Here is a 24395-nt window from a genome sequence, read left to right as displayed (position 1 = left end):
TGATATGCCATACCCCCGCAAGGGGCTACATCATAAATTTTTCTCTTGTACTTTATTAATTAATAAACTAGGCAAAAAATTGATTTTGTAGTTCTTTTAAATAAGACATCTAGAAAATATTCAGCGATGCATAAAATATTATTGGAAAGTCAAGATAAAAGTTCTGGATTGAAACGCCGCCTGAACAAGTAGAAAACTTTTAATGACAAGATTTATAAAAAGAACAACGAAGCTGAAGTTATCGGAGTTATAAAGTATAGCACGATAATAAAATCGGTAGATAGCTTCACCATTGCCTTCACGAACTAGTTTGAAGGCAAGTATGTTGCAGTTTTGTGCAACAAGTTGACTTCTGTGCAAGCTTTATTTAAGCAACAAAATTATGATAAATAATGATAAGGGCTAATCAGCATAATGACCTCAAGTACAAAATCTTCTGCTTAATGAAGCAGTCTACTTTATGCAATCTACAATTTGAATAGTTCAATCCTTTTTAGATATGAAACATTCAAAGGAACATTGAAGCTTCGTTATAAATAATATTTTCTAACAGGGTCGGATGTAATATGCACATAAAGTCCATGTACAGGATTGCTTATGCAGATGAAAGCAAACGAATCCCACAGCTTTTTGGTAGGTTTGATTTAGATTCAAACAATAAGTTAATAACCAGATTGTAAGGCTTTATTGTTCATGGAATTAAAAAGGGTCAGTTAAGTTATGATGTACTATGTAGTGGAATTGAACTTATGAGGTCACGCTGGTTTTAATCAATTAGCATACAGGACCCTATTTTGAGGGGTTTATGTAGATAATTAATGCGAAGTTAATGGGTCCAGATAAATTTTTTAGAATGAACTTGAAATTCAAAATTATTATTGAAGGTTTACTACAATGCTATAATTAATGTACCAACTATAGTTAAAACACTTTTCTAGAATGAACTTATTAATTTGGCTTCATGTATGCCGTAATGATTAACGGGTGTGTGATATCTCACTTACATTTTGTTTTGTTACAGACTGACTTTTTGTTGTGTAATTATGCCGAAATTAGGGCTGAAAAAAGGGGACACTTAAAAATTTCACTGGAATATGCGTCACAGAAGCCCGTCAATTTAACAGCTCCTTTGACAAGAAAGAATAGAAAGAAGTTCAAGAAAACGAAAGCACATTCAGCTTAAATATACGACTATATACTAGAACTAAGTGAACGGAAAATGTGAAAATTAGGTCTAAGGGAGCATCTCAGATCTGGGAAGTTTTGCTTCTAATATTTTTTAAAGTTTTTGTTTGTCTAAGATTTCTAATTTGTTCTACCCAAAGGACCCCTGAAATGAAACCGCCTTAATGCCTCAACAGGCATATTTTACTTTTTCAGAGATTTCACGGCCATGTAATTTATGTTTGGGACTATTATTGTAGTCAGTTTTCACAAGTCACTTATAACCTCTATTATGTGTTTGGTGGTTACTTTTTTAATGGTTCATTGATTCGGCAACTCATTCTCAACAATATTAAGCTTTGAGTAGTTTCTAAACCAGGTCGTCTAGTTCTTATAACAATTAAAGCAATTATGTTTCCACTTAATGAAACAATGCCCATAGTTCATGACAATGAGCAGAATAGCAATTATGTATTATTTATAATACAAAAAATAATAAAGAACTATATTTTCTTAAGTATTTACAATTATTATTACCTACCAGTTCAGATCCTAATATTGCTTGACGATTTCTTGCTGTTAATTTATTTTGAACACATTCCATGCTTAAACGCAATATGGATTCCATTGTTTCTTATTTTATTGTTAAGTTGAATTGTAATCGAAAGTTCAGGGTTCTATATAGATTAGAGCTCTAGTCTTAGACCCTTTCCACAATTTATCAATTTAAAATCTACAAGAAACGAGAATTTCATTAACAAGGATATTTGGTACTCTGTAGTGTTACAAGTGGTAAAATATTTAGGAGACGTCTGACGCTAAACCATTATACATTAGTTAATTCATCTCATACTTGAAACGTACTGTACTCCGAAAATATGTTTCCCAACAATGAGATCCTAAAAAAAAGAAAGTTTTGTGGGTGACGTAAATTTAAGGTACACAAAAATAGAGAAGAATATATACTTGTATAGACGACGACGGAGTTTTCAACGGAAACAATGCAAACACTTACATAACAATGATACCCTTTATTTTATTTAGAAATATCTTAATTTGCTTCACGAGCCCTTAATTCACTCAATACGATGACGAAAAAGAAAACAAATGTCAATTCTGTAAGTGTTCTGTTTCTAGATGCAATATGTACTGCTTATAAAGGAGCTGGAACGAAACCGATTGGAAAAGAAGGTTGATTAATCTATGAATGACCGAAAGTCATATCTTTTTCATCGTTTGAACCGCCTCTAATATAAAAACGATGAATAATTAAAATGAGGATGAGCTTCGCATATACTCTGTAATTGATAATAATTAAAAACCTTCCAAAATTTGTACAATTTCACTACTTTACCTGTCTCAATGGGTCTTGTATAAGTTTCATGCACGTTCGTTGATCACTAATTACGTCGACTGCAATAGTCATTTTATTAAACTATTGCATTTAATTTATTTCTGTGTTTTGCATTAGTACCTTCTTCGATGAGGCGACGCAAAAAGAGATCTGAGAATGTCGTTTTTTCTAGAGCGACATAGATTATTTTTTTATTTTTTTATTTTAGTTCTCATATTTTTTAATCATTTTTATTCAGCCTTAGTTTTCTTAGAGTGAAGCTCCGGAAAAACAACCCTGTAAATGGAAATATGCTGTTGATATCAATTTCCAGACTTTGTGTGGTCTGATATTTCTGGAATTTATTAGTAGATTTTATAAACAGAGAATTTATTTCTCTAATTATTGGATGTAAAAGGCGACAGCTACATTATTTCGATGTACGATGTACAAAGGATTGTGAATAGTTCTTTTCTACCGATCTGAGACGGACCCTATTTCTTTGCATTATTTACGAAAAATTCGAATTGAGCTGAGGAATTTTAAATAAGTCAACGTTACATTGATCTAAAGATATGCCCAACCAAATGAGAAGAGTCTGATCCAACGACGTCAAAGAACTCTTCGCCTTTATGAAATCAACACAAATGTAGCCATTCTATGAATAGAACAATTGTTGATATTACAGAGTAGGTTGCCGGTCCTCGTACAGGACTTACAAAATATTTCTTTATGCCTTCAATTAGGCCAGCTGTCCATACTTCCTTCGATGTATCTGGCAACTGGTATTTTTTAAGTATGAGGATCGACGCAAAAGGCTTTTGTTGGAACCAAACTTTTTATCGCTAGTTCTCTCAATTGGGGATAGATGAACACTCTTCACCATCCACCATATATGCGCACAGTCGGATATAAAAGCGATTTACAATATTAAAGGAAACATATTGAACCATTCTTTAGTCTTTGTCTCAGTTTCGCTAGTTCGTGCTTATTTCCTAGAAGAGAAGATAGCCTAACTTGAATTTAAAAATGGAAAGTTTGTTCTAAAACCGTATATTGGCGATGTTTGCCTACTCAGACTATCCAATTGTGAAAGCATTAAACCGATTATGAACGAAGAAAAGCTTAAAAAATAATTCTTTTTTATTTTTTTTCGTATCCCGGCCCCCAAATAGATGTGTTTGCTTCTATCCTAATTGAGAAAATGCAGAACCCTCAAGTATATTCTCAGATTTGCATACAAAAAATATAAAGAACATGTCCCTTCACTTTTTGGGGTACTTAGTATATTATTACCTCTGAATTTCCCTATAGTATGACAAGAAGAATGTCCGGTATTTACTATGAGATTCTTCATGAGTTATGTTTTCTCTCTTTCGTTTGCTCACTTATTTCCCAGCTAATATTTCTGTTTTGAGCCATGTAATGCTTGTAAATTCAATATCTGTTTGATGTGCGTCTGACAGACTGCTTATATCATCTGGTAATTATTTTCTAAGTTTCAGAAATAATTTTTTGATCCTTAAACTAATTGAGACAAGATGCTTTTTAGGGTTAAAAATTCTAAGTATAAGAAGTACAATGTTTTTAAGTTTAAAGTTGATGGATCCCATTGTTTCGAGGATACATAAAGCGAACATATCTGCTTATTTTAATTGATATCTGCTCTCCGGATATGAAGTTCAAAAATAATAAGTTGACGGTAAGATTATACCCTTTTACGACGCAGAAACATTGTTAGTAAGTTATTACCACGAATAAATGTACAGCAAGATATGCATTGGGAGTAAAGAACACAAAATAGCATGGTTTGAAATCAGTTAATCTGCGTCGCGTCCCAATTGCTTTCACCAGCAAAGATAAAACTGAGGGTAGGTAAAAAGACTCGCATGCCATTAGGCAGATATTGCTTGAAAATAATACAGTTTACAAGAGAGGAAAACGAGAAGGGCAAGTCCAGAACTACACTCAAAAAATATCTACTGAAAATGCAACGTTCTATTACAAACTTTTTTTATGTAATGATTATTTTTCTAGGTTTTATTTTCAAGGCGGAATAACGCATGCACGATCTGATTAAGTTTTGAGATATTTTTACACACATGAACGTAGTTTTTTTCGATGAATGTTTTGTGCTTGATTATAGTGTCGTAAATGAGATTAGGGAGAGACGAATACAATAAGTTTGGGTTCAAAACCTTCCCAGAAGATCTAATTTTGTAATTACGCGCATAATCAATATAATAGATGCAAACAATCGTTAGCAAACTTTGAATGAAGGCGGCCCAGTTTTTGTTTCTTAAGACTAAGAGTAAACTTTCGTAAACCCGACTTACGAACTTAACGTAGAAAAGGGCTTTTGCATATAGGCTCAGGACTGTTGATCTTTGTTTTCAACAGATTTAGATGATGCTGGACTCAATTCTTATAAAATTATCTTAATTAGGATATTCAATTAGTACATGTGCTCGCTAAAATTTGACATTTTATGTAAGTTTAACAATATTGTTCTTATAAAAGAGTAGTGAAAATAAAAATAGCACAGTATATACCTTAGTTATTCGTACATTTGAGACGTGTTTGAATAACTTGTTTACATTCGGTTGGATTAATTAGTACAAGATTTAACCTAAAACAGGAATACGGATTTCCATCTACTCTTGCGTGATACAGCTCTTTTTCATTTCATGATGTCTACTTGTTCTACATATTGTAGGGCTTAGAGCTAGATAGCATAGAAAATTTTAAAGAGTGCAGGATATGTCAATTGATTAAGCCATCATTGTTCCCTCTATGACTATAATAAGACTTCATCGATGAACTAAAGATCAAGCAAGAAAATAAGATATGAATACTGGTAGGGTCCAAACATACGTTGACAATCTTCGTATTTGAGAAGAAGCATTATTACGAGTCATTATTAGTCTCAAGCGTTAGCGAATGATCCCATTGTCACTTTACTTCAACAAAAAATTAGACCAAGTTTTTTGTTCTTTATACTTTATTATGTACAATGCACCCATTTTCTGGTCTACGATTATCAAGGCTATAATTTCTGCAATTCCTTCATTTGAATATTTTTTAAATATTATTTTATAGAGTACTCTTTATTATTATAAAAATCCTTCATTAACTTATTATTATTGAAGTCATGCAATGTAGATTGAGTAAAACAGATAGAAAGAAAAAGCAACTAAATCCATCCGGCCTTAAGTCATAATATTTGTTTTCGTTGAAGTGACTCTCGGATCGCGTTTGCTATGAGAATTAAGTCGCAAACAATACCTTGTTGCAGGAATAAACGGTCAAGCATATCTAAATCAAACTAAGTACATCTTTAAGCAGATTGAACGCCTTAGAAGGACCAATTAAAAACGATATACAATAAGCTAATATTGCTAAAATTAGAATATTGTAATTGAATATCGTATTTTATGCTGCCTTTAATAGAAAGCAGTTTGATGGATTCCAGTGTTAAGGGCTAAGACGATACCTCTTTTAAGTATCAATATCACTGCAAATGTGAAGGTGCTCGGGATGTACTTCCCGTTCTGGTATACATCCAGAAGCTACGTCTTTTGTGTATTGTTAAGCGCCAGCATATCTGGTCAAATGCCGATTACGTAATCTAAGCCATTAGTTGAGATATTATTTTCTGGCTTAATAGTTTAAAAGCAACTCAAAAAGGTAAGAAAATATCTCATTAAAAAATATAGCTCTTTTGTGATGTTACATAAAGATTTTAGCTGATTGAAGGGATAGGAATTAAACAACCAAAAGAAACAGTGAATTAACATATGAAATGAATTGCTTCCTCTCGAAAAGGTTAGAAGAAAAGACACGAATAAGAATTTGAGCGAGTATAAGAAAATTGTTGTTGAATATTCTAGCTTTAAAATGTAAAACAGAGACTACACTATTAAAATAACAAGTATAAGAGTGTGGGCCCAGGAGATATACATAGAGCGTATGCAATGGTACGATTTCAAGTTTTTTAAGGTTATTTAGTTTTGACGGTTCCTATATTTTTAAACTTTCATTTAGGTTTAGGGGTGCTTGCTTATGCTTTCAACTCGTTGTATTACTACAGATTTGATATAGGCTTTCTTCAAAGTTTAAAAAGGTAGACCAAAGTATTTGTATTGAAAGCTTAGTAAAGTCAATTGTCTTATTAAAATTTATAGTGTGGAGAGAGAGACGTTGCCAAAAGTTTAATAATTTGAGCATCACAAAGGCTCCCGCAATGATTTCCCAAAAAAGTTATTACAACCACCCAGTTCGACAGTTTTATCTGGGTTATCGCAAAACCGTATAATAAGAATTAATTTATCCCGCAAGCGTTGACTTAAGTGATCGTTTATTTGACTTTGTGTCAGATGGTCGCTTTACCCTCATTTGTAAATATCTAGATATATTTCCATCTATTCGGTTTGTCAAAAAAAAAAAATAAAAATATAGAAAATAAAAATAAAGGATTTTTAAGACGACATTTTATAAAAAATAATATCAAAATGTTGGAAGTATTTTGTAACTAAGAAAGTAAAATTGCCAACTGCAAATTAACAAGGGAATCTTGAGCTCATTTTATTTCGTATACATCCAAGTTATTGAATGTATATTACCATTTCCTACTCTGGATATGAACATAACCTAAAAATACAGCAATGTTGACTAATCACGTAGATGTTTAGGAAGAATTCCGATACTGAGTTGGTAGTTGCTGTGAATTTTCTGTTGTTAACATGAACGTTTTTTGTACTTCTCAGAAAACAGGACCCCGCCGGCACGAAGTTGATAGAACTATCGATAACTTAGGGACAATAATGGGCGACGCTTTATAAAGCCCACAAGCATTTATGAGCAATATCTTATTTAATGAATATCATTAATATATTGAATTTAAAGATTTAAGTAAATGAATTAAATATAGACATATACAAGAACTAAAAATATTAATAACAATTAATTACCAAAGAAAGAACCAAAATAAATATATAATAAAAAACTAATAAATCGTAGCATTAGCTTTATCAGAAGTAGAACGGAAATAATCATGAAATATTAAGGTAATGATCAAGCATTGCTTAGAATCTGATCACTGGCTTTTTACCAACCTTGGCACGCTTATTCTTACCATTGGTATGTGTCTTGTAATGTTGCATACAATTATCTTGCCTAGCAAAACGGGCTTCACAAGTAGGCCAAGGACATATGTGCTTTCTTTCACCAGTATGTATTCTGTTATGGCGTGCCAAATGGCCCGATGTTGTAAAAGATCTGGTACACACCTTACAAATATGCTTCCTCTTAGATTCATTATTCCAACCAGAAGGAGATGTTGCACTGTCGCTGGAAATACTACTGCTTGAACTAGATCTCACTATGGTTCTATGAGAATTACTGGATGATGGTGGAGTAGGTAACGTTAAAGGTAAGGAAGTTGGAGACTGAACGTCAGTAGAAGGGGCACCAGTTAAAGAGACAAGGGCTTGTGAAACTAAATGATGATTATTAGTTTGTAAAACATGGCTTGGTTGAGGTTGCACACATTGATAAGTAACGACCTGCTGTTGAGACGATTGTCTTGGTAACAATTGTGCGTGGTAGGGTTGATATTGATAAGCTGCAGTGGGATTTACAACCACCATGGTCGCTTGCATTGGATGAGGATGAATAATGGCTTGTTGTGTATTTGGTTGTTGCTGTATGTAGGAGGAGATAGAGTTATTTGATGAAGTTGATGATGATGCAGATATTGAAGATGTAGAAGTTTGATTTAAGCTGGGTACTGGGGGTGTACTGTTGGAATATCGACGGTGATCAATAGGACTTGATATGCCGTTGTATTGAATGTATGGAGAACCTACAGCAGAGCTTGTAGTTGATGTAGTTCTGAGAGTTCCTGCTAAAGGAATGGAAGTTAACAATTCGCTGAATGATGGCAAGGATCCACCATTAGCTGGTCTGGAATTAGCATTTGTAGATTGTTCATCTTGGTATTGATGGGACATTGGCTTAACTGCAAACATTTTTTAAAAAAATTATCGCCCTAGTACCTATAATATGTTTCGATGATGAAGTTGAACTTTCTATTCAAATCTGACTTATTCTAACTGAGGCAGATAAGAAGATAATACTGCCTGCAAAACAAATATATCACTTTGTAATTACTGACAAGTAATGGAGTTTCTCGAATGTAAAATCTACTTAAGAGCGTGAATAAATGAAACAGCAATTATGAAAGAAAAATAATTAAAGCAATAGGGTTTAGAAAAAAGCATTCTACAGTGGGACCTTCAAATACTTTTATATCATCATATTTCTTAAAAGCATAATTAAGTATCTACTTAATTTTTGACAGTCCAAAAGAAAAAAAAAAAAAAAAACAATTTACAACTTTTCAAATGAATGCACAAACTTAAATCAATTGTGCATACAACAGTACTCTGAATATAGTTTCTTTTGTTAAAAAATATATTCTAAAAAATAAGTTTTGAAATGCGCATATGTACTTTGCTCGTAACACAAAACAAAGATAAAACGATAGACTCAGAGCCAGACAACAAAAAATTAAAAAATTCTTGTACCTGAATTATATTTATAAGAAAAAAAATTAAAAATCAAAAACAGATAATGAAAAAATAATAGGAATTGATTAGAGTTTTCATGGTTGCGTGCATGACTACAGGTGCATATTAAAAAGAAATTCTTATGCATTGCAGAGATTTCCACTTCAAAGCTAGACGTTGTGCAGAATAACATCCTTGGGATTTGTATAGCCTATTTGTATATTATTTTTTACGTATAGGACATACACTAATGTATTCTACTTATTTATTTATGGATTTATTTGTTATTTTTTTGTTTCCATTTTGTTTTAGGTTTGGTTTGCCGACGCACTACCTGATTTTAAATGAAGAAGTTTCCACCTGCCCCATTTTGCTTTTGTATGTAAATCGTGTCACCTTTGCTCTTAACGCGACTTTTTTCTGTTGCTGCTAATGGATAATTAAATAATTCTTCTGGTATTTCATTAATTGCAACTCATCACGGTGACTTCTTCAAATTTAAAAATACTAATTGCTTGGAAATACATTGTTGTTTAATTAACTGCATTTGAGAAGGCAACATTTTGCGATTTGGTTCATATGTTGAACTATATTTTGTAATTAGGGCGGGGAATTAGTATTTATGATGTATTCAAACTTGAGCGAGTAACATAAATGTGATTATGGGCCCATATTGGTTCAAAGCATTTTCTTTTCTATAGTATGTTTGTCACTTAGAAATCAAATTTAGTGTCACATCACCTTCTATCATATTTCTCACTATATAGATTATTCAAATTTTAAAACTAACTTTTGTACGACGCATACAGATCGAAACAAAGTTTTTTGTTTATGTTTTCTCACCTTATTGCATGTTAAACTTTGCTTCGATGATCGCTGTCAGCCAATTCTACATAGAATTTCATCCGATATTTCCAAGCACATGAAGTGAGAGTGCAAACTAAACTCAGAAAGGATAAATACAGTAAATGATTTGTCAATCAGATATACGATAGTTGATACAGCATTTTCCATTTATATAATATCGTTATCTTTATTGGATAGTTTTACCTCATGAAGAGGTTTCTTCAGGCGTGTTAAATGAAGTGAGAGAATATCTAATCTAATCTACTAACCGATGCTATCTACTTTATTGTTATTTAGGCAGGTACAAAAAAAACTAACCACGCCTCGTGTAGTGACCTAAAAGCTCTGCTACTTGCCAGTATTGAATATTGCTTTTTGAAGATGTTCAAGTTCATACTGTATAGAATGCTGTCATAAATTTCAAAAAATTCTTAAATTTTCGCTCTACATATGAAAAAACATCCACCTTACAGGCATATTTCATAGGGTTTGTATTAACCATCAAAGGAAAGAGCTTTTGCAAGAATAACTGAGCTAGATTTTCGAAAAGATACGAATTCTCTTGTGTGGACTTCCATCATTAAATCAACTTATAATTGAACTAATATAGCTCGAATAACTTAAGTAACATGTAAGTACTTAGAATATACTTTCGATCTTTCTCTTCGAATTGAGCAACCATTTTATTCTTTTCCCGATGCAGATTTACTGTCTTCATACTATAATCCATATGTTATTCCACGATCACTCTTCTTGTGTATGAAACTACATATGACTATATGCATTCAACTGCATTCGAACATATACTTACCTCGAACTACATAGATTCAAGATTTCATAAGCAGAAAATCAAGCATGATCAGGTCAAGTAAGGTAAGGCGGCCCATAATTCGTTTCACCAGTGAAATAAATATGCTTAATTTACGACACTATATTTCTGCATTTTATTTTTCCAAAGAACATCTTTGGTTCAGGGTACCAGGAATTCCCTGGATTGACAATGGCCGCGTTACCTGATGATCAAATTGCTTATTTTAGAATTCGCCCCTTTCTACCTTGAAGAAATTTTTTAAGTCATAGTGACAAGAAGAATGAAGTAGAACATGGAATAACTTCATTCAGTGGGTTACATTTTTTTGAGATTTGATTTCTTTTTCTCGCTTCCTGCCTTTGACAGTCGTAAACCTGAAATTTGATTCAAAAGGGTGCTCGGGGAATGTGGTCCGCTCTCCTTCAGTAAGCAAAATTTCATCCTCCCCAAGATTTGGTATAAAGCCATTATCATCGCTAGAAAGCGCATTTTACGCACATATAGGTCATATAACAATCATTGGAAATTTCAAGCATCTATTCATCTACTATGTGAAACATGATATTAGTTACCTGATCGCTAAAGTTATTACATGTGATAACACTGAGCGGCTTACTATGTTGAGCATTAATTTTGCAGATCAGTTCTGCAAGTGAATATACACTTTCTTAGATTATTCTCTAATTCACTTCATAAATCATTTATCGAGAGTGTTAAATGTAACACGAGGATTCTTCAGAACTGAGCCCAACAGAAATATGTTTTCTCTTAGAATCAAGAAGTGGGTTGCCGACCTACAAAAAAATGCACTTCCCAACCTTCACTTGCAATAAAATGGTGCCTGCACTTTCTATTACTATGCAATCACCATGCAAAGTCTGACTGACTAACGAGTATTTCCTGTATCTATTTCGCTTACCACGTTAATTGCTACAATTATTCCATTTTCTTGGCCTGCGCTTTCTTAATATTGGTGGGAGTTCACGTGTTCACAAAGCACTATCTACTTAGTTGAAACTATGCTGCTATCGGTGCTACGTTACATATTTCCAAAGCTGTCATATAATAGAGGCCCTGTATTTATGTACAGGAATGATTGGCAATGGCGGAGTTTACGCTCAAGCAGGAATTAACTGGAATATCAAAATGAAATATTATGAACGAAAACGGAAGTATCCAAATCAAAATAGCATAGCTTTTGTTGAGAATTTTTGATGAATTTGTATAATTCTTGAAGGATAAATATTGAATTATGAGAGCTTCGCTATGCCCTGCTGGTTTATATTTGGGAAAGTTTATTTTTTTCTGGGATTTGATGGGATTTAACTTTGTGTAACATTTTCAATTCAAAACAGATTTATAGCATCCGAATATGTTTAAGTTTGCCTCAATTAGAAGCATTATGTACCTGTGTTGACAACGAAATAGTAACCTTCAGAGAACAATGCATAGATTATGAAAACAAAATATTATCTTTAAAGAATAATAAGGATCACTTGAACCCACTTCCTTTATTTTGATCACTACTCCATTTTCGTTTTTCCTACTTAGCTGCTTTCTACTTTTTCAATTAATATATAAAATTTATAGTAGAACCTGTCTCTATTAATAAGCCTCTCCATATTAACAAACCTCTCTATATTAATAAATTTGCTGAAGTTCTCACATTAGTTTTCTAAGTAAGTTTAGCCTTCTTACCAAGAAAAAATATTCTACATGCTTGCAAGGGTAATATCGAAGAGAATTGATGCTCAACATTCCAAAGGACTTGCAATTTCTCTTATCTCTACAACGAAGGGGAAGTTTCTAGTTCTGTAGATTTAGGTATGGACTTTGTATGGTGTTGATCATTGGGTGTCTAATTACTCTTCGAGGCGTTAGATAGTGGATCCATAATTAGAAATCATCCAACCTTTCCTGTAACTGACATGTATAAATCAAAATCGATTGTTTCCTTTAACTTCACTATCCGAGAACAATAAATAAAAATAAAAAGACTCTGTAATTTTATAATTTTATAATTTTATAATTACGCACCAACTCTTGGAACAATAGTAAAAATGTTTTTCAACCAAGAAATTGTCTTGCATAATAATTTTTTAAGATAACCTTTATTCTTACCTCTACCCGTAGAATAAGTTATTATTCGTGCTTATAGGGCGTAGGTGCGAGTCTTCGAATTGAAGAGGTAGGTGCTTCCACAATGTGTTATCACTTCTGTATCCAGCTTGCTTTAGATAATGACGATTGCCATGCATGCACGCCTAAGCATCAAGGAGAAAACATCATGACATAATGCAACTGCCTTCCCTATTTTCAGGGACTCTATTTCCCTTATACCTTAGCCACATTATTGTCGGAAAAGTGAATATACATACTTCCTTAGGTTTCCCCGGGATTCTAGTCCGATTAAGTATGTAAAAGTTATGCACCGTTTCTAACAATTGCTCTATGATTATAACTCTCAATTTCTTTTTCAATCAATTTCGATATAAGATGGAGTGATAGGATATATAGACAAGGGGAAAGCAAAATAAAATTTATACATATAGAAATAAGGAAAAATACTAAAGAGAACAAATAGTAGTAGACATTACGTAATATCGGAAATGTAACCAAAGTACAAGTAAGGAGCCCTGCATTCTATCCTGATTCATTTGTGCTTTATGAAGTGTACGTGTATAACGCATAATTCTATCAATAATACAAGCGTATATAATTGTGAGGAATAGAAACTTACATTAGAAGAATATTTTGTGTTAGGAATTTATGCATGGAAGATTGGAAAAGAAGAGTCGCAAATACACAATACACTCAGAGTCCGGCTTATGCTTAGAAGTTTCCATGCCATTTGGCACTTAATGCACAACTGGCTCGATTCTTGAATTTGAAAGTTGACCAGCATTAGAACAAAGCGCCTCATAGCTAGATGATGTTTCATAGGGGTTTTATTATTTTAAGCTGCCCTATTGTTATTATCCGTTGGAATTTATTGAAACAATGTATCATGTACAAAGGAATCATTGATCAAAATTGTAATTAATGCAAAACACCTTCTATTTCTTTCCCCGGGTATCGTAATTCAAAACTATTTTGAATTCAATATCTGTTAGAGTTTAAAGTAATTCATCTTGATATACTTCTACTAAACCCTACATTTGTCAGTTGTAAACAGTTCACTACAAGAACAATAAAGAAAATCTCAACTTCCGCATCTTATCAATCAGTGATCAACTGCTATCTAGCTACAGCGGCTTCGTTTCAGTTAAGTTCATTAAATAATCTCCGTAATTAAAAAGTAAATCTTCGGAGTCTTTTGCATTAACTCACAGAGAGAAAATATTCACGCGGCAATTCGGTTTCTGAAAATATATATCACTAACTACACCTACTTTTCTTTCAATTATAATTGATAAGTCTGAATTTCATCTGATTGACATTTGTTTGCATAGTTGAAGGGTCTATCACAAAAAACTACAAGCATTAGAGCCATGCACAGATGCCAATTGTATAGATAATAAGTTTCATTTCATCAACCGTTTTGTTCAATTTGCGCCAACTGCCGTGATAAGGAGGTTACGTACTTTGGTTCTCAACTCGGCTATAGGAGGATGTAAATTCTCGTTCCGGAGTTTTCAATCTCCCCCTGTCAGAAGAGGTACTGTGACGTAAGGTAAGTAAGTTATCTGCTTTCAAAATGTTCGCCTCAAACATTTTGTCAGAAAAGGTTTATGTAAATGCGACAAAAAATCGTCTATTTTGCATGTGATCCATGGCACGTGAAATGTTTGAATTTTAGAACATCGACTCATAACTGAGTCTTAAGTGATTTACCATATGTAGATGTTTCTTTTGTATTCAAATTAATAAGATGTTGGGAAAGGTTTCTAGAAGATGGCTTTCTATAACGCTTAACCATCCAGTGAAACCACCATTTATTCCATTGGTATCAGAAAATGGATTTCCAGGTGCAATTGGTCAGACTCCATTATTAAAGTTACCGAGGATTTCTGAATCAGTAGGTAGAAATATTTATGCAAAGGCAGAATTTATGAATCCAGGTGGATCTATTAAGGATAGAGCTGCACTTTATATTATCAATGATGCTGAACAGAAAGGTTTAATAAAGCCTGGTGGAACCATTGTAGAAGGTACTGCTGGTAATACAGGCATTGGACTTGCCCATGTATGTAGAGCAAAGGGTTATAATTGTGTTATTTATATGCCAAATACTCAATCAAAGTCTAAGATTGAAACATTGAGATTACTTGGTGCAGAAGTATATCCAGTCCCTGCCGTTGCTTTTACTGACCCACAAAATTATAATCACCAAGCTAAACGTCATGCCGAAAGTCTAGAAAATGCAGTTTGGACTAATCAATTCGATAATATTGCAAATAGACAAGCACATATTGAAACAACTGGACCAGAAATTTGGGCTCAATTAGATGGTAAAGTAGATGCATTCACCTGTTCAACCGGTACTGGAGGTACATTTGCTGGTACATCGAGATATCTTAAGACAATTTCAAATGGAAAAGTTAAAGCAGTTTTAGCAGATCCACCAGGAAGTGTTTTATATTCTTATATTAAATCAAATGGTAAGGATATTGTAAGAGGGGGATCTTCTTTCACTGAAGGAATTGGCCAAGGTAGAGTTACTGATAATTTAAAACCAGATTTAGATATCATTGATGATGCTATAAGAATTGCTGATGAAGATTCCATTGCTATGGTTTATAGACTTTTAGATGAAGAAGGATTGTATCTTGGTGGTACTGGTGCTTTAAATGTTGTTGCAGCCATTAAAGTTGCCGAAACTTTACCCGAAGGAAGTAATGTTGTAACTATTTTAGCTGATTCTGCTCACAAATATGCTGACAGAATCTTTTCCAAAGAATGGTTAAAGACAAAGGGCTTATACGATGCCATTCCAGACCATTTAAAGAAATATGCTACTTTAGATTAGGCTGCAATAAATTTGTATAAAACTCATACCGATTAATATATCACTTCCCCCTAAGCCTTGAAAAAGAAAACATTTAATAAACATAATAAGCATACTATGTATTATAAACATAGTAAATATAGTAAACTCCTAATTAATAACAATTATTGTATTATTTACTATTCTTGATCAGCAAATCCTAACTCTAATCAATATAGTTTAAAACATGTCGTGTGAGCGTCCAAAAAAATTTTACGATAGAACTTGCCTGCAGGACACAACAAAACAGGTGTGAAAAAGATTTTCAAATCAGTATAACACTAAAACGGCACCACAGAAGCATAATCATCACCCTTCTACATGTACCTTTAACAGTAAATAGTTCAACCAATAGGCACTTATATACAAAGACTTGTCATTTATTCCATCATAATATTTTTTTTCAAAGTCATCCTGTCTAGAAGTTGTCAACCATAATCTTATTTTTTACATTCATTTTTATTATAATCATACAAGTAGTCAATGGAACAGCAAATTCAACTGGCCGTAGATATTGCACTTAGTGGTACTGCCGACCCCAACTTGAAAAATCAAGCATTTCAATTTATTGAACAAATAAAATCAACTCAAGAAGGATATAATTCATGTGTTGAAATTCTATTGAAATCTTCATCTCAATCAGTTAATGAAGGTTTAAAATTCTTTGCATATCAAGTTATCGATGAATATATTGAAAATTTATCAGATGATCAACTCTTTTCATTAAATTCAAAATTATTTGAATTATTGGCAGGTTATATAACTAATGATATTAGTGATCCTATATATTTAAAGAATAAATTAGCTCAAATATTTGCCAAATTATTTCGTTATGTTTATTTAACAGTTTATCCAAATTTTATAAAAGATTTACATACTATCATATCATCCAATAATCAATATGCTCTTGATTATTATACAAGAATTATAATAGCTATTCATTATGAAGTTGGAGATAAATTTGTTAATAGAAATGATAACCTTCTTGAAAGAAATACTTTATTAAAAGATGCTATAAGAGCTAATGATATGAATTCTTTAGTAGCAGTATGGTCAAATATTTTAACTCAAATATCAAATTCTCCAGAAATTTTAAATAATACACTTACAATTGTTGGCCAATATATTAGTTGGATGGAAATTGGTTTATTTGTATCAAATGATTTTATTAACAGCATATTTCAATTTTTAAATCGAAAAGATCAAAGAAATATTACTTGTAGTACTTTAATAGAAATTATCTCCAAAAAGATGAAACCAAATAATAAATTAGAATTACTTTCCCTTTTAAATCTTACATCTGTTATTAATTCTATAGATGCAAGTGAAGATGATCTTGATTTTGATGTTAGCATTTCTAAATTAGTTAATCAAGTGGGTATTGAACTTTTAATTGTACTTGAAAATGATCCAACATTAATAATTCCAGTTCAAGAACAATTTGTCAAACTTTGGCCTCTTGTATTAAATTTTCTTTCTCATGAATATGATGATGTATCTCAAGAAGTATTTTCATTCATTCAACAATATTTATTATTAGGTAAAAAATTAAATGCCTTAGTTTCAGTTAATTTAATGTCAACTTTATTAAATAAAGTTATCTTAAAGATGAAATATGATGATTCTTCTGATGGTATAGATGATGAAGAAGATGAACAATTTCTTGAAATTAGAGCCAAACTTAAAACTTTTCAAGATACTATAGCAGTATTAAAATCAGATTTATATTTAGAAGCTATACCTGTTGTTATTAATGAATCTGTCTTTAAAAATGTAAATGATTGGAGAAGAATTGAATTGGGATTATTTGAATTAAATAACTTTTCTGAAAGTTTAAGAAATAATTTAATTAATCTTCCTAAAAATGAAATTAATAATAGTAAACCTTATATGATTTTCCAAGAATTTTTAATTAAATTAATTAATTCAAATATAATCATTGAAATTAATCATCCAAAAGTTCAAATTGAATTTTTTGAAATCATTGTTAAACATTATACATTTTTAACATCACAATCAAATCAACAAGAATTAGTAATTCGAATTTTAGAAATTTTTACTAGTCCATTTGGTTTAACTAATGAGAATGAAAAAGTTAGATTAAGAAGTTGGTATTTATTTTTCCGATTTGTAAAGCTTACTAAACCAACATCAAATGATGTTTCATTTGTTGAATTAATTATTGGTAAACTTAGACCATTACTTTCTATTAAAGCAGAATTACCAACTACTGATGAAGATGATGATGTAATTGATAATGGTAATTTTAATAATCAATTATATTTATTTGAAAGTGTTGGATTATTAATATCACTTATACAAAATAATCATTTATCTCAAAAATTACGATTTATTGATTTAATTTTTGAACCTTTATTTAATGATTTGGAACAATGTATTCGTAGTTCTGATCAAGATAAAACTACTCAACCATTAATTGCTTTACAAGCTCATCACTCTTTAATGGCTATAGGTACATTTGCTAGAGGATATGATCATGATCAAATTAAATATTCTCCAGAAGTAATTGCAAAAATAAATAATGCTGCACAAGTTGTTTTAATAACCTTAGAGAATTTTTCTAAACATGAAATAATTAGAGATTCTTCTAGATTTGCATTTGCTAGATTTATTCCAATTTTAAAGAGTCAAATTAATGTTCATTTAACAAAATTAGTAAGTTTATTTTTGGCAGCTAATAATTTGAAGATTAGTGAATTAAGTGATTTTTTAAGTTTTCTTGGTCAAATTGTACATAATTATAAAAATGATGAGAGTATGTATCAATTATTAAATAATTTATTAACACCATTAGTTAATAAGATATATGAAATATTGGCAACTACTGGTTCAGATGATCAACATATAATTTCTGATAAGTATCAACTTAAACGTGCATTTTTAAATTTCCTTAGTTCTATAGTAATTAATAATTCATCAAGTTTATTAGTTACAGAAACTAATAAACAAAAATTTCCAGAAATTGTTACCGGACTTTTTGAATATGCTTATGATTTAAATGAAACAACAGTATCTAAATTAGCCATAACTCAACTTATTAATATTGTTAATATCTTTGGAGATAAGGGAAAAATTAGTGATAAAGAAGATAAATATGGTCAATCATTACCAGCAATTGATGGAATTGAAGAATTCTTAATGAGTAAAGTTACTCAACTTTCATTTGAATTACCATTTCAAAAGCAAGAATTTGATTTAAAAGATGCTCAATATCGTTTAATGGGTCAAGAAATCGCTCTTTTATTAAAGACATTCCAACAACGGAAAAATGATGAATTTACAAATTATCTTTCAAATTATCTCACTAATATGGGATTATCTCAAGATCTTACCAATGACTTCTGCACTAATTTGGTATCATCGGATATCAAACAATTCAAAAAGTATTTTATAACGTTTGTAACAAAATTAAAGGGTAATAAATAATACAATTACAATTACAATTACAATTACATTCACACTTACACTAAAGGGGAATATTATATTACGCAAGCGGATACAAACTCCGACTACAGAATAAATCGGCGTACTATCACACACTCACACACTCACCATGTAAATATACTATACTATATAATTTTGTCTTTTATATAAAAATCCGCACCGTTGCATAATTAGTTAATATACAGTACCAGCCAATTTTTTAGTTTTAGTTTTTGTATGCGATGAGAAAAAAAAAATGTACGGTAGATCAGAGATGGCTATAGCATATATAGAGAGTAGTAAGTGAAGTCAGTACCATCAGAACCGAATTGTGGATAGTAAAGATGGCAGTGACAATGGCAAAGAATAAGGACGGTGAAGAAGTACCAGTGCCACCCAAAGATGAAGAAGAAATACTATTGGAAAAGTTGGTATTTGGGGATGCTGAGGGATTCGAAGCCAACTTGAAAAAAGTAGATAATTTGTATGACTACTCGTCAGATGAACAAGATGATGGGAATAGTGATAAATTCTTTGAAGATAGTTCCGAGGAAGAGTCGGAAGATGAAGGAAATGGATCAGATGTTCAAGATGAGGACTTGTTTTTCATTGATGATGGAGAATCTAGACCTCAGAATGGTCAAGACGAAGATGCCATGGATATTGATGATGAAGAAAATAGTGAAACTGAAGGCAACTATAGTGAAGATGAAGAAGATGATGAAGAAGAGGCTGCATGGCACGATAGTGATGATGAACGTGTCAACATATCATTACTTTCATCTGATAAATTAAAGAAATTAAGAAAATCCGAAAATGATGTAACAATATCAGGCAGAGCTTATGTAGCGAGATTAAAGAGTCAGTTTGAAAAAATATATCCAAGACCAGAATGGATAGATAAATTAGAAGAAGAAAATGATGAAGAAGACAATGAAAATGATATTGATGACGAAAATGATGAGACTTCTAACAATACTAATAATGATACGAATGCTATCTTAAAGATATTGGCCAATACTCAACTGTTCATTATAACCAAACAATTAAAATTAATATCTCCATCGAAAATCTCTATTACTAGATTAAAGGATGCCAATTATCAACGACTTTCTAAATCAGCTATTCAATCTTTATCATTTCATCATAGTCATCCACTTTTAATGACTGGTGGATTTGATAGAACTTTAAGAATATATCATATAGATGGTAAGATAAATAATCTTGTCACATCATTGCATTTACGTAACTCTCCAATTTACAGTTGTCAATTTTCTGCATTAGGATCTAATACCAAAGATAATGAAAAAAATTTAGTATTTGCTGCTGGTAGAAGACGTTATATGAGTAAATGGGATTTAAATAGTGGAGAAGTTGAAAAAATTTCAAGAATTTATGGTCATGAACAATTCCAAAAATCCTTTGAATACTTTAAAATATCTCCAAATGGTACATTTATTGGATTAACTGGTAATAGTGGATGGTGTAATTTATTAAATGGAAGTACAGGTCAATGGATAAAAGGATTCAAAATTGAAGGAACTATTGTTGATTTTGAATTTTCTAGAGATGAATCATTTATAATTATAATTAATTCTTCTGGAACTGTATGGGAATATGAATTAAATTCTACTGATAATACTAAATCTACTGATGAAAAATCTACTAAAGTATTAAATAAAATTATAAGAAAATGGAATGATGATGGAGGAGTTGGTATAACTAAGATTAAACTTGGAGGTCCAAAGAATCGTTGGTTGGCTATTGGTACTAATAATGGTATTGTTAATATTTATGATCGTAATACTATCATTGATAATGTTAATCCTAAACCGGTTAAGACAATCGAAAACTTGGTAACATCTATCTCATCCTTAACATTTACTCCAGATGGCCAAATCTTATGTATAGCTTCTCGGTCTAAAAGAGATTCTTTAAGATTAGTTCATGTAGCTTCTGGTACTGTATATTCTAATTGGCCTACTAGTGGAACTCCATTAGGGAAAGTTACTGCTGTTGCCTTCTCACCTAATAATGAGATGTTGGCAGTAGGTAATGAAGCAGGCAAAGTAACTCTTTGGAGATTAAACCATTACTAGACTCCTATATATATATAATTTATAGAAACAACTAACTTATAGTATTACTATATAGTAATAGTAATAGTAATACTTTATAGTAACTTTACTATGTAATGAAGTGCGCACACTATAAGAAAAAATGTCTCACTCTTGGTTAACATGCAGGAAACCACTCACTCCTAAAAAACTCAACTCATTTTTAACGAACCCATTGGCCATACAGTACCATACAGTTACTACTAGTCTCTAGTTAGTATATCTTAACAAGTATCAACAACAGTTTAAGAACAATGTTTGCTAGTGCCATTAGAATGGGTAAGATCGTGGGTGCACCGTAAGTATAGACTGATTTGGAAATAAAGAAAAGGTTACCTTACTAACTAATTAATTAACTATAGAAAAGGTCATGATCGTTACAGAGATCCTTTAACTCATCAAATAACACCAGCATTATATAGAGTTAGAGCTCCATTTTTTAAAAGAAATGTGATTGGATTTGTATTGGTAAGTGCTATACCACTTGGTGTTTATATGTATACTTGGAGCTTTTTAAGTAAGGATGAATTTAGTGATATTCCTATTCCACCTATTGATGATGCTGAATTAAAACAATTACAAGCTGAATATGAAGCTAAGAAAAAGCAACAATCATAAGAAGAATTGAGAGTTAATTGATAATTAATTGAAAAAATGTCTCATGATTTGTTATATATATAAATAAATAAAAAAAACACTAAACTACACTACATTGGTATTCTTGTACATAGTATCGTAAGTAAAATATACGTTATATATTATTAAGACATTCTATAAAATGACCAAAGTACTTTAATGGCTTTGATGATGATTGTTATTATTATCATTATCATTATCATTATTATTATGATTGACTATTTGATCATAAGAGTAGTAATCATACACAGATACACCACGAGGTGGATAAGGTACTTGTTCAGTTTCAATCTCTGTTTCATTAATTTCATTGAGTGGATATGGTATATGTTCTCCAGTAACCAGACTAGATGGAGATTGATCGCTTGATTCATAACTATCAATATCTTTGATCATATCATACTCATCACTATTAGACACATTCCGTCTAGGTTCCATTATATATCCTGTTTCAACACTATCACTACTGTGATTAAGTGCATTATATTGAGTGTTGGTAGAAGGTTGGAAATTAAATGAGTCTTGACGAGAATGAGAATAAGAATGTGAAATAGAAGGTGCAACATATGATTGCGGTATAAGATTAGATGAAGGAATTTGTGGATTTGGTGGTGGTTGAATGGGTCTGGTTGATAGTATAGGTTCAGTAAATGCCGGTTTAAGACGTCTTAAAGGTACTGATCCATTATTATTATTATTATTATTGTAATGATCCAAAGATGTATTAGATGGAGGTCTAATTCTTCTATATGGAAATTGTCCACCAGCTGCTGCTGAAGTAGACATATTTGTGACATCGAGTTGTTGTGGAGGTGGTTGATTACTAAGATCAGATTGTGAATTATTGAGAGAATTTAATGTTGTTAAGGATCTATTGCCACGTAATGTTGCAGGTGGAGGTGGAGGTTTTCTGGTATAATCATAAGTTAATTCACTAGCAGATTCAATAGATAATGCACTATCTTTTCTCATAGTATTCAATTCATATGGAGTAGATTTCATTTGTGGTGGTTTCCTAAAACTATCATTATAATTGGCAGATACTGAACTAATACTATTCTTTTTGAAAGTTTCATCATTAGTTCTAAATGAAGGTGGCATAGCTAAATTTTCTAAATCTGTAGTTGAACTATTTAATAATGGATTAGCAATAATATCTTTTTTACTAAGAATTCCCTTATCCAATAATTCACGTTTAGATTTATGATGTTTTATAACTAATAATCTAACATTCTTATTAACCAGTTCACAACAATATTTCTTTAATGATCCACTTGAAGATCTAGATTTAACTTTAAATGCTACTGGTAAATAAAGGATCATTCCTAATAAGAATTTAAAAAAGAATATAGACCAAATAATAACTGATACACACATTAATGATAAAATTATTGACAAAGTTAAATTTGTAGTTGCGATAGTTTTAATATTATTTAAGATATTATTATTTGTTTCACCATCAGTAGCATAATATCTTAAAGTTAAGATATTAATAACTTGTCTTGGAGTATCAGCAACTAATAATTGTAAAGCATTATCTAATTCACCATAACAAAAGAAACATGACCAATCAAAGAAATTATCTTGTTCAATTTGATTAAATAAACAAAAATAATTAAAAGATCGTATACTATATAATAATCTAGCAATATTATTAACATAAACCAAAGCAATATTTTTTGTTTTATAAGTATGAATGGCCCAAATCCAATGATATAATAAAAGACAAAATTCAAATATAATACAACCAGTAAATATCCATTTAGCTACTGAATATGCATATGGTTTATAATCATTATTAGACCATCTATGAAATACCAAAATATTTAAACATGTATATATATCAGTACCTAAAAGAGCCCATGAAAGGAATATAAGGATCCACATGACAAAGTATGCAAATATGGTTGAACCACGAGTATTTCTAAATCCATCTACATCGACCAAATCGAATGTAGATTCATCAAGTTTATACTTATTGATTTGTGTTCTTGCACTGAAATGATTAGGAGCCATTATAAAGGTTAAATGATATGAAGATGACTATGACTATGACTATGGCTAGCGATTTGTAGGCCAACTATTTGGAAGAAGGCAATAATATATTTAACGAAAGATGATCAGATGCAGTAACTAAGGAACTAACTCTATTTCATGATATTGACTATCTTAGTAGTGTAATTAGTGTAACCTGTACTGATAATATAATAAACTTTTACTGTATAATGTAAGAAAAAAAAAGGGTACAGAAAATGATCCACTATAACCTAAAGATATATGCTACTTTTAATCACCCAGTTCAGTCTAGACTTACTAATACTAATTATCTAGAAACTTCAGTTAAGTTTCCAATCTGTAGCAGATCGATATCTGGAGTCATTTTTAATTTTTTTTTATTATTTTTATTTTTAAGTTTTTTTTTTTTTTTGCTTGTCGTCTCCTTCAGGATTTGTAAATAACGCGTGGCTGGCCCAGTAAGACAAACAGA

At 31.4% G+C, this 24395-nt stretch overlaps 6 protein-coding genes across 6 annotated transcripts; 4 read left to right on the top strand and 2 right to left on the bottom strand. All coding sequences in view use genetic code 12, as the record gives it.

Moving 5' to 3' along the window:
* Positions 1–7426: 7426 nt before the first annotated feature.
* NRG1 (Nrg1p) lies at positions 7427–8760 on the bottom strand. The gene has a single exon (XM_064881816.1). It carries the CDS (start codon positions 8524–8526, stop codon positions 7582–7584), a length of 945 nt encoding a protein of 314 aa, XP_064738879.1. The 5' UTR covers positions 8527–8760; the 3' UTR covers positions 7427–7581.
* Positions 8761–14306: 5546 nt separating this feature from the next.
* Positions 14307–15851, top strand: RJT21DRAFT_36462 (uncharacterized protein). The gene has a single exon (XM_064884313.1). It carries the CDS (start codon positions 14595–14597, stop codon positions 15690–15692), a length of 1098 nt encoding a protein of 365 aa, XP_064738878.1. The 5' UTR covers positions 14307–14594; the 3' UTR covers positions 15693–15851.
* Position 15852: 1 nt separating this feature from the next.
* On the top strand, positions 15853–19399 carry RJT21DRAFT_36507 (Ran GTPase-binding protein). Its single transcript, XM_064884315.1, has one exon. The coding sequence runs from the start codon at positions 16194–16196 to the stop codon at positions 19155–19157; it is 2964 nt and encodes a 987-aa protein (XP_064738877.1). The 5' UTR covers positions 15853–16193; the 3' UTR covers positions 19158–19399.
* UTP18 (Utp18p) lies at positions 19329–21693 on the top strand. Its single transcript, XM_064884314.1, has 2 exons — positions 19329–21569; positions 21639–21693. Exon 1 carries the CDS (start codon positions 19499–19501, stop codon positions 21251–21253), a length of 1755 nt encoding a protein of 584 aa, XP_064738876.1. The 5' UTR covers positions 19329–19498; the 3' UTR covers positions 21254–21569; positions 21639–21693.
* Positions 21473–22080, top strand: RJT21DRAFT_120680 (uncharacterized protein). Its single transcript, XM_064881815.1, has 2 exons — positions 21473–21569; positions 21634–22080. Exons 1-2 carry the CDS (start codon positions 21526–21528, stop codon positions 21887–21889), a joined length of 300 nt encoding a protein of 99 aa, XP_064738875.1. The 5' UTR covers positions 21473–21525; the 3' UTR covers positions 21890–22080.
* On the bottom strand, positions 22028–24280 carry KCH1 (Kch1p). The gene has a single exon (XM_064881814.1). It carries the CDS (start codon positions 23921–23923, stop codon positions 22064–22066), a length of 1860 nt encoding a protein of 619 aa, XP_064738874.1. The 5' UTR covers positions 23924–24280; the 3' UTR covers positions 22028–22063.
* Positions 24281–24395: the final 115 nt, after the last annotated feature.

The sequence above is a fragment of the Scheffersomyces amazonensis genome (assembly GCF_036850825.1).
Source record: "Scheffersomyces amazonensis strain UFMG-HMD-26.3 chromosome Unknown RJT21scaffold_3, whole genome shotgun sequence".
Taxonomy (NCBI): domain Eukaryota; kingdom Fungi; phylum Ascomycota; class Pichiomycetes; order Serinales; family Debaryomycetaceae; genus Scheffersomyces; species Scheffersomyces amazonensis.
The sequence above is the reverse complement of the archived record's forward strand: the minus strand, read 5'-3'. Positions and strand labels throughout refer to the sequence as shown.